General features: G+C 54.7%; 1 protein-coding gene across 1 annotated transcript in view; it reads left to right on the top strand.

Annotated features, from left to right (window-relative positions):
• mib1 (MIB E3 ubiquitin protein ligase 1) overlaps positions 1-10,625 on the top strand; it is a 33,617-nt gene extending 22,992 nt beyond the window's left edge. The window contains 12 exon segments of the mRNA XM_062482191.1: positions 2,549-2,577; positions 2,580-2,618; positions 2,621-2,679; positions 4,348-4,434; positions 5,396-5,554; positions 6,284-6,465; positions 6,755-6,944; positions 7,607-7,685; positions 7,850-7,999; positions 9,350-9,418; positions 9,910-10,010; positions 10,192-10,625. Of these exon segments, the coding sequence (XP_062338175.1) occupies positions 2,549-2,577; positions 2,580-2,618; positions 2,621-2,679; positions 4,348-4,434; positions 5,396-5,554; positions 6,284-6,465; positions 6,755-6,944; positions 7,607-7,685; positions 7,850-7,999; positions 9,350-9,418; positions 9,910-10,010; positions 10,192-10,332 (1,285 nt within the window). The 3' untranslated portion in view covers positions 10,333-10,625.
• The last annotated feature ends 382 nt before the right edge of the window (positions 10,626-11,007 follow it).

The raw sequence follows: 11,007 nt of genomic DNA on the forward strand, positions 1-11,007 counted from the left end.
GCCCGGGCGAGCCCCGCACCCTGTCTCTGCCGTCAGCAGAGGGCGCCATCGTACACCCCCCATTACCCCCCACCACCCGCCTACCCCCTGACATGACCCCACCGTGTCAGTCCCTGCAGGTACTAGATTGTTTATTAACCAAGCTGTCAAGATTCGATCATCCACCAATCAGGGTGCTGTAGAGAACCAGTGAACTAAGGGGTTGGTGTGAGATGGTGGCTATTGGTTTGAGACATGCTGTTGACAAGTGAAGTGTATTTCAGTGAAGACAATTCCCGAGGATGCGTTATAGATGATATTGTCATCAGTTGGAGCATTATCACATTTGGTCCGGTCAAAAAGGAGGAAAAACCATCTCCCCAAACGTCCTCCTAATGTTCAGAGTAGTAAGTAAGCTTGAACTGCTGTGGTATAAGTTCTCTGGACAAAATCCCGTCTGAGGTGCCCTTTGCAATGAAATAGCTCTGCTCTGTGAGAAGACACATTCTGAATGTTAGATTCGGTCGAAGGGCTGCAGTTGCTATCATATCGAAGCAGCTCTATTCTGCATTAAGTGGTTTGAGATGGCTGCAAGCAATGCAGGTGTGTGTGTGTGTGTGTGTGTGTGTGTTGTGTGTGAGGTGCTGTGAGAGCGAGGGATCAGTGTGCTGCTGCTCTGCCTCAACTCGGTACTGCAGTACAGCAGCCTGCCTACCCCGCTCTCTCTCTCTCTACAGTACACTCCTGCCTGTCTCTCTCCCTCTTTTCATTACACTACTGCCCGTCTCTCTGTCTGTACAGTACACTCCTGCCTGTCTCTCTCTCTCTCTCTACAGTACATTACTGCCTGTCCTCTCTCTCTCTCTACAGTACATTACTGCCTTGCCTGTCTCTCTCGCTCTACAGTACTTTACTGCCTGTCTCTCTCTCTCTCTACAGTACATTACTGCCTGTCTCTCTCTCTCTCTCCATAGGGTGCACTGTTCAGTCCTGTCTCTCCAGCTCTCTTTACCGTACACTCCTGCGTGTCTGTACAGTAGACTGTGCTGATGCTGTCTTTTCTGACCAAAGACAGACAGGGAGAAAGAGAGACTGTGTATCAGGATCCTCCCTGCAGCGAAGCTGCTCTCCAGAGCCTCCCGAGCCCTGGGGTGTGTGTGTGTGTACAACTCGCGTGAGAGGGGTCTCTTCATTGCCTGTTTGTTCTGTGGATGTGTATTACCTTTGTCAGGCAGCCCGTGTATGGGTTTCCCCCCCCCCCCCCCCCCATCTCTCTCTCCTGGCTCCTGAGTGAGCATAGTTGTTCAGCCATGTCACAGCTCCAGCCACTTGGCTGCCTCCTTTTTGTCGCAGTTCAAGGTCCGCCCTGCGCCGCTCTCCAGCGGCGGCCAAGGTTAAGAGTCCCCCTGCAGTCAGCCTGCCCTGCTACAGCATCCCAGGGAGCCTTACCTGGCGGGCGGGGGGGCCCCTGCAGACCTGGAGACACTCAGGCCTGTGACGGAGGGTTATTGGATGCATGGGTGGATGGATTTGGGTGGGTTAGTTATGGATGGTGGGTCTGGAGAGCAGAGGTCAGCCAGACTTGTCAGGAGGAGGAGGTCTGTCTGGAGTTGCAGCAATCCTCTCCCTCACAAACACTGTTTACTACACACACACACACACACTCATTCCTCTCTCCACCACACTCTTTTTTCCATTTGTGTTAAACCACATTGTACTAGTAGTCTCCACCTCTCTCTTTCTCTCTCCATCTATCTCTCGTTATCTCTCTCTCTCTCTCTCTCTCTCTCTCTCTCTCTCTCTCTCTCTCTCTCTCTCTCTCTCTCTCTCATATATGGCCTTCAAATGACCTTGAAACAGAAGCTTCTAGCAGTGCACACCCCTCCCCAAGACAACCCTGTTTAAGCCTACCCATCCATCCAATAGACCCCCCCACACACACACACACACACACACATATCCACCCACCCAGAGGAGGGCTTATAGAACTTTGTTAAGTCTTGTGTAATTATCATTTTACCTCCCGGTTATACGGAGGGGGCTTGGGAATTCTCCGGGTGTGTGGGGGGGGGGGGGCTGTTTCCACTATTTAACTAGGATGTGGTCCAAAGATGTGCTATTCACAAATTACACACACACACACAGGATTGCTGGCCCAGCTCTCTGACTGGTGGTGAAAGAGGCTGTGCTGGTGCTAGCCTCCACACGCAGACACTTTAGTATTCTTCTCATCTCCATGAGAGAGCATCAGAGAGAGGGGGGGGGGTTATTGTGTTTCGGTACTCCCTGCCTCAGGAGCACTTCTCTGTTGTTTGTCCATGCCACAGCGTGGCTGTTTGAGCCTGTGTACAATGTGTGTGTGTGTGTTTGCGTGTGTGCGCATGGCGTGTGTGTTCACCAGCGGTCAATTGATTGTACCGCCGTGACCTTCCCAGTCCTGTTGTCATGCACCTGCCGTCACCTTCCGCTCAACTAACTCTGCCTCCCTCCCCTCTCCTCCCTCTCCTCCCCCCTCCCTCCCTCCCCCCCTCCCTTCCTCCCTCCCTCCCTCCCCCCATCCTCTCTGCAGTGCCATGAGAGTGCTGCTGTCCAAGTTGCCCAGCCCTGGATCGTAGATGAGAAGAAGGATGATGGTTACACAGCCTGCACCTGGCCGCCCTCAACAACCATGTGGAGGTGGCTGAGCTGCTGGTGCACCAGGTAGACACACACACACACACACACACCTGCACGGGGGGGACGACACATGGACACACACACAGGGACGCACACACACACACCTGCTCGGACACACACACAGGGACGGACTCGCTCACACACACCTGCTCGGACACACACACAGGGACGGACTCGCTCACACACACCTGCTCGGACACACACACAGGGACGGACTCGCTCACACACACAAACACGCACGCACAGACGCACACATCGACATACACACGCGAGGACGGAAACGCGCGCTCACTCACTAGAACAAACACGCACATGCATATCCGCTAGGGGTGGAACGGTACACTGAAGTCACTGTTCGGTTCATACCGCGGTTCAGACATCACAGTTCGGTACGAGTTCGGTACAACGGAGGGAAAAGCAAAACAAACCAGTGAATACGGCGCATTCAAGATGACATGTAAATTCCGATTGCGTCAGTAATTTATTTGGCCCTATTTCTGTTTTTTTTTGTAATTTAGCACACGCCAGATGCGTTAGCATGTTAGATGTATTTCCAGTCACTTACCCCACAACCAGTGACGTGCGGGTGATGTCAGGAAAGAGGCTAGGCACTTAAATGGGAAAATGTGTCCAAACTTTTGACTGGTAGCCCTACAACTGCTGAACCACGCCGACACACAGTGCTCGTCTTATCCACCACTTCCTCGCCTGTACTACTGTAACTGAATGGGAAATGTGGTAAAGAACACCTCTCCCTCCCACCCCCACACACACACACCCTTTTCCCTCTCCCTGCAGCCCCCCACACACATCCATGCATGAACGCCCCGGCCACACATTCTAGCCCACATCCGAGCTATCGTGTTGAGTCTCCTACCTGACCCCCCCCTGGTGCCCATCGCCCAGTGTCAGCCTCCTCCAGCTGGGTCGAACACACACCATTAAGTGGAGGCACTCCCCACTGGCAGCCATGGCCGGGGCCCCTGAGCTGAACGTTCCAGCCGGGAAGCATGGCTTCTCAGTTTTCTACTCCGTCCAATATTGGGTGCAGGGGCTCTCCAGGGGACCCCCCCCCCCCCCCCCACACACACACACACACACACACACCCTCTGCAGTCCCTCCCTGCTGCAGTAGCTCCGTGTGAGGGGGGGGCTAGGTCAGGGAGAGCGCTGCCGCAGCACTGCCAGGGGGCGCTGGTGGTGTCGCCCCGTGTCCTGCTGAGTCGTTGGGGCAGCCGCCCTCTTTCTCTCTCTCCATCTCTCTCTCTCTCTGTCCGTCCCTCTCTCTCTCTCTTCCTCTCTATCTTTCCCTCCATCTCTCTCTCCATCCATGATCCCTATCCCTCCCATTTCTGTTTCTTTCCTCCCTCCATCTCTCACTCTGTCCCTCCCCCATCTCTCTCTCCCACCATTCTTTCTCTCTCCCTTCACCCTCCCCCCCCCCCCCCCCCCCCCTCTCGTACTGGGCCGGCGGCGCTTCTCAGAGCAGAGTCTCTCAGGTCTCCCAGCAGAGATGGTTGACCTGTCCAGAACAGCGGCAGGCTGTCCCTCTGTCTCTGACACACAGCACTGGGCCTGCCCTTCACACGCCACGCGTCACTGCCATCTGTCGGATGTGGAGAAGGAATTGGGAGTTTATTGACTGTGTGTGTGTGTGTGTGTGTGTGTGTGTGTGTGTGTTCCCCCTCTCAGGGCAGTGCCAGCCTGGACATCCAGAACGTAAACCAGCAGACAGCTCTGCACCTGGCTGTGGAGCGCCAACACACACAGATAGTCCGGGTCAGTGTCTCTCTCTCTCTCTCTCTTCCTCTCTCTCTCTCTCTCTCTCTCTGCAGCTCTCTCTCTCCCTCTCTCTCTCTCCCTCTCTCTCTCTCTCCAGCTCTCTCTCTCTCTCTCCCTCCCCTCTCTCTCTCTCTCTCCATCCCACTGTCTCTCCCTCCCTTCCACACTCTCCTCACGCCTAACCCTAATTGAAGATGTTATCGACAGTTTACCTCCCTACCTGTCGGCCCGGTCCTGACTGTGCACAAAGGCGTTGGAGAGCCTCAAAGCGTTCCGCTGTTTGATGACGGTTGAGATGATGCGGCAGAAATGAGCCCCTCCACTCCCCACTGCCGTAGCGCCAGGCGCTCTGGGAGTCTGGAGTTGACCTCGTGTTGTGAACGTCCTCCGTGTTGCTGAAGGGCTCTGGCTCTTGAGGCCCTCAGAGGCAGTCTGCCCTCGTATGTAACCCTTCTGGTTGGAGGAGTTGACTCCAGGTGTTCCCAGGTCAAGGGCACAAGAGCACTGCCAGTTCAGAGCAGTGCGACCAGGCCTCGCTCATTGTTACTGATAACAGAAGCACGAGTTGAATTGCTGTAATAAACAGATGATTGAAGTGCATTTCTCTGTCAATAACAATAATAGGCTCTTAAGCCTCCAACAAATAATTTCTACACCAGCACATCATTTGAGAAAATCTACTTTGACTAATGTTGCCCAGTCAAGAAGGGGCCATCACGTCGCCATCTTGTGGACTAGTTAAGAAGTGCATCTTTCTCTGTGCCGCAAGAGCACTCTGAAGTGACATTGAGGATGAGATATATGAGTATAGTTCAGATGAAAGCAGTACCATATTAGTCTCCGGTGCTAACTGGTGCTCCAGCTGTTTTTCTTTATGATATGTAGGTGTTAGTCTTTTGTTTGTAAAACGGTCCCCTGTGTGTGTGCGTGTGCGTTGTGCGCGTGTGTGCGTGTCCAGCTGCTGGTGAGAGCGGAGGCCAAGCTGGATGTGCAGGATAAGGACGGGGACACGCCCCTCCACGAGGCCCTGCGCCACCACACGCTGTCCCAGCTCCGGCAGATCCAGGACATGCACGACGTCAGCAAGGTGGAGCCCTGGGAGCCCTCCAAGAACACGGTAACTATGGCAACCCCACCACCCTCCAGGAACGCCGTAACTATGGCGACCCAGAACCCTCCAGGAACACTGTAACCTCGGTTGCCCCTAACCCTCCAAGAACACAGTAACTATGGTGATCTCTAACCCCATAAGAACGCTGTATTAATGATGACACTAACACGAGGTCAGGGTAACTATGGTAACCCTTAAGGACAGGGATGGAGAGATGTGGAGAGGGATAGCGAGAGGGAGAAGGAGAGGTAAGGAGAGAGGGTTCAGGAGAGACTGAGTGGGAGAGAGAGAGAGAGAGAGAGAGAGAGAGAGAGAGAGAGAGAGAGAGAGAGAGAGAGAGAGAGAGAGAGAGAGAGAGAGAGAGAGAGAGAGAGAGAGAGAGAGAGAGAGAGAGAGAGAGAGAGCCTTATAATGGAGACTACATGACAGCAAGGAGAGATGAGAATTTAATGGGAGGTTGGAAGAGGGGGCATAAATGTTAATGTGAGACCTGGAGGAACCTTATCTCATGTGACAAGTCGTTTGATTGGCTGCTAAAGTCTCAGCTGGTAGTACTCTGACCGGAGAGAGGGCCAGTTGAGAGGGGCCACCAACCATCACGTCCTCTCACACACAGAGGAAGTGAGCCATCATTCAGTCCCAGACCGCAGAGGTGTGTGTGAAGGTCTCAGTCCAGGGGGTGGTGTGTGACCAGTCTGTCTGTGTGTGTGTGTGTGTGTGTGTGTTCCTTCACAGTTGATCATGGGTTTAGGAACTCAGGGGGCGGAGAAGAAGAGTGCGGCGTCAATCGCCTGCTTCCTGGCTGCTAACGGTGCTGACCTGACCATCCGCAACAAGAAGGGCCAGTCTCCCCTGGACCTGTGCCCTGACCCCAGCCTCTGCAAGGCCCTGGCCAAGTGCCACAAAGAGAAGACCAGGTACACACACACACACACACACACCATTCCTTCCACACACATACAGAGATCAGCGTTTCCCCTAGGTGTCCAGCTTTCTTCATTAACACAGATTTGTGTTTATGCACACACATCTGTTTCACTACACACTCATACACATAGGCCTCTGAATACACACACACACACACACGTTTGCCTCTGAATACACACACACACACACTTTCCCCTCTGAATACACACACACACACACACACACACTTGCCTCTGAACCCACGCGGTCTCCCATGTGGTGTCTCCCCCCCCCCCCCAGTGGGCAGGTGGGCTCGCGCAGTCCCTCTCTGAACAGCAACCACGAGACCCTGGACGAGTGCATGGTGTGCTCGGACATGAAGAGAGACACGCTGTTCGGGCCCTGCGGACACATCGCCACCTGCTCCCTCTGCTCGCCACGCGTCAAGAAGTGTCTGATCTGCAAGGACCAGGTCCAGTCTAGGACCAAGGTAGGACAGGACACAGGGCCCGCCTCGGGAGAGACGGAACCAATGAGATTCGCCGTATTGCGGGAGGCGTCGCAGTAGGTGTGGGCGGTGTGTTTTTTGAAGTGTGGCCTTCTGACCGCCTTTTTTGCTCTCTCTCTCTTCTCCCCTCGTTCCTCTCCTTTCCTGTCTCTCCACTCTTTCTCTGACTCTCCCCTCTCTTTGTCCCCTCTCTGTCTCTTCATTCTCCACGCTCTCTCCGCGTTCTCTCCCTCCCTCTCTCTCCTTCTCCTTCCCTCTCTCCTTCTCTCCTTCTTTCTCCCTCCCTCTCTCATCTCCTTCTCTCTCCCTCCCTCTCTCCTCTCTCCTTCCCTCCCTCTCTCCTTCTCTCCTTCTCTCTCCCTCCCTCTCCTCTCTCCTTCCCTCCCTCTCTCCTTCTCTCCTTCTCTCTCTCTCCCTCCCTCTCTCCTTCCCTCCCTCTCTCCTTCTCTCTCCCTCCCTCTCCCCCCTCTCCTTCCTTCCCTCCCTCTCTCCTCTCTCCTTCCCTCCCTCTCTCCTTCTCTCCTTCCTTCCCTCCCTCTCTCCTTCTCTCCTTCTCTCTCCTTCCCTCCCTCTCCCCTCTCCTCCCTCCCTCTCTCCTCCCTCCCTCCCTCTCTCCCTCCCTCTCCCCTCACTCCTCTCTCCAGATAGAGGAGTGTGTGGTGTGCTCTGACAAAAAGGCCGCCGTCCTCTTCCAGCCCTGTGGTCACATGTGTGCTTGCGAGAGTAAGTATCCTCGGCGCCACACCCGGAGTGTCCTCACCAGTTACCTGACCACCTTCAGAATGTCCCGGAAACTCTCATCGATCGCCTCCACTAACCGTGGCTCCTGTGTGTGTGTGTGTGTGTGTGTGTGCGTGCGTGCGTGTGCGTGTTTCGCCCCGCCACAGATTGTGCCAGCCTCATGAAGAAGTGCGTTCAGTGTCGGGCTGTTGTAGAACGCCGCACTCCCTTTGTTATGTGCTGTGGAGGGAAAGGTATGGAGGATGATCCGGCTGATGATGATGATGATGATGATGATGATGATGATGAGGACCTTAGTGAGTGAATCTTCCACACGTTCCCTTTTAATTCCCTTTTATTCTTCACCCCCCCCCCCCGCCTCATCACCACTGCTCTCTCTGTTCTTCTCCTTCTTCTTCTCATCCCCCCTTTTTTCTATCGTTTTGAATTGTATTGAAACGCGTGCGTGCGTGTGTGTGTGTGAGTGCTTCAGCATCTGGTAGTCTCACCGGCGCCAATAGCATTTGTTGTTGTTGTGTTTTTTTTGTGTGTTTTTTTTTTCCGTCAAATGTTTCTCTTCGATCCGGATGCATGGGGCCTAGCTAGTCCGTAAATGAAGCAAACTTTCAAATTCAAAGTCCCCAAAGTCCCCTTTCCATCTCGGCAGGCCTCACACTGACTTAAGTGCATGCGCTTGTTGAGATCTGTGTTTATACGACGTCGACGCATACAAATAGTGAGAGGTCCACGTTCTTCTGCGCGTGGTTCTGGGCGTGTGTGTGTTTGAATATCTGTGTGTTGGGTTGTGTTTCCCATCTGTCCTGTTGTGTTTTAGTTGCACACAATCTTCTCTTGCCACCATATGCCCCCCCCCCCCAGCACACTACACCAGCAGCTCCCTGTGTTTTCTTTCTTTTTTATTTTATGTTGAGTTAAAAGGGAAACTGTCGTAAGGTCACCAAATCCTAAAATCATAGATTTTTCCGGATGGGGGGAGAGATAGAGAGAGAGAGAGATATTCCCCTCCGTGTTGAAAGGTCTCTCTGTGTGTGGCCTCGCAACCTCACACACATTTTCTCTCTCTCTCACACACACATAGGGCACGCCTAAATCCAATTTTACAAATGCTAATTCACACCGTCAATGACACACACACACACACACACACACACACACACACACACACACCGGGGGTAGCAGAAGTGTTTCCTCTCCCCTGGGGGGTGGAGGAGCAGGGCTCATCTGTTGAGCTCCTCATCCGACATGTCCTGCACTGAGGCTGGTTAGACTCCTCAACCATGCCCCCCCCCCCCCCCTAAACACCGTCCACAAACGCCCCGCCCAGTACCAGCCCAGTACCAGCCCAGTACCAGCCCAGTACCAGCCCAGTACCAGCCCAGTACCAGCCCAGTACCAGCCCAAAACCAACCCAATCCACAGAATTCAGGAATTCTCTACTAGGGCTCTTGCTTTGAGTGTCAGCGAATCACCTTGAACATGACCTCTCTGTCTCTCTGTCCCCCCTCTCTCCTTCTCTGCGTAGACTAGACTTTCTCTTTCACCCCTTTTTCTGAGCCTGTCTCTGACCATCTCTCTCCCCCCCGGAGAGGGCCTAGTGAGTAAAGCAGGGGGGCTATAACACTGTGCCTGGTTATTCTATCCAGCAGGTAGCACTAACTCTATGGCAGGGGGCTCACAGGACCTGCTCCAGCCCAACAATCTGGCCCTGAGTTGGTGTAAGTATTCCAGTATCACACTCTCCCCCCAAGTCCTTCTAGTCCGTCCGTCTCCTTCTTCTGTCCCCCCCCCCCCCCCCCCCCCCCCCCGCAGACACACACACACACCTTCCTCCACCTGGTGCTATCCCTGACCCCCTCTTTCAGCTTTCAGCCCCCCCCCCCCTTTCCTCCCCAGTGCTACGTGCATACACTTACTTACGCACACTCCAAGGATCAGATCACACACACACACAGGCTCACCGCCATCCAGCCGTGAGTGGACACGGCATCGCAGAGCAGCGTGGGGCTGAGGTCCCTCTCCCTCCGTTTCTCTCTCTCCGTTCCTTCGTACCTGCCGCTCTTCCGTTTGTCGCCCCCCCCCCCCCCCCCCCTCTCTCTCTCCCCTCTCTCCCCTCTCTCTGGGTTTGTAGTCGCTTCTTTTAACGTCTTCTCCCCCTCCCGCCTGTGTTTGTGCCCCCCCCCGCCCCGCCCCCGCGGACCACCCGCAGCCAGCGGTAACATCCCGGCCTTGCAGAGGGACAAGGACAACACCAACGTCAACGCCGACGTGCAGAAGCTCCAGCAGCAGCTCCAGGACATCAAGGAGCAGGTGAGCAGGGAGGTGTGGGTCACACAGGGTTAGGACCACGCCGCTCATGGCAACGTTTGAAAGTAGTCTGCGAGCTGGCTGAACACCAGGAGATCCTCTGTCTGACCATACCTGTGTGTGTGTGTGTGTGTGTGTGTGTGTGTGTGTGTGTGTGTGTGTGTGTGTGTGTGTGTGTACTCAGACGATGTGTCCCGTGTGTCTGGACCGGCTGAAGAACATGATCTTCATGTGTGGCCACGGCACATGCCAGCTGTGTGGGGACCGCATGAGCGAGTGTCCCATCTGCCGCAAGGCCATCGAGCGCCGCATCCTCCTCTACTAGACCCCCGGGCCGTCTATGTCGGCCAACCCCCACCCCCCCCCCCACACACACACACCCGCACACGCGCACACAAATTCAACACTACAAGAAAACCGGCAAATGTAAGACTTCTTCTCAAGCATAACAGTGGGGGCTTCTTTCGAATGAAGACCTGTTACACAAGTGAAACTCTTAAGACAAACCAACAAGAAAGAAAAAGAAGAAGATTGAGGTTCCTCTCAACGTTCTCTTGTCTCAGCTTCGGCCTGTAGCAAAAAGCTGTCCCGGGTGCCCCAGCCCCCCCACCCCCCACCCCATCAGGAAAGGTGCTTTCTCATCAGATAGTACCCCTCCCTCCCTCTCTCCCTTTTCCTTTCTTCTTCCTCCATCCCCTCTGCCCTCCGTCCTCCGTCTCTCCAAGAGCACAAAGCCCACCTCCTGTGATCACTCCATCTGGGCTGGGGCCGTGGACTTGTGACCCTGGATGTGAGGTGTGTGTGTGGGGGGGGTCAGAGGCACGTCATCCCATCTCCAGGCTCCACTGTGTAACAGGGTTGGGTATGGAGGTTTTGAGGCCAGGGAAGGATCCCCGCGTTTGTCACCATGTTGTGGTCTGCTGGTCATGCACACAGGCTCGCTCCGGGCCGCGACTGCAGCTCTGCAGCCTGCAGCCTGCAGCCTGCTCACGGCCTGCTG

This window comes from Osmerus eperlanus, chromosome 16, assembly GCF_963692335.1.
Source record: "Osmerus eperlanus chromosome 16, fOsmEpe2.1, whole genome shotgun sequence".
NCBI lineage: Eukaryota > Metazoa > Chordata > Actinopteri > Osmeriformes > Osmeridae > Osmerus > Osmerus eperlanus.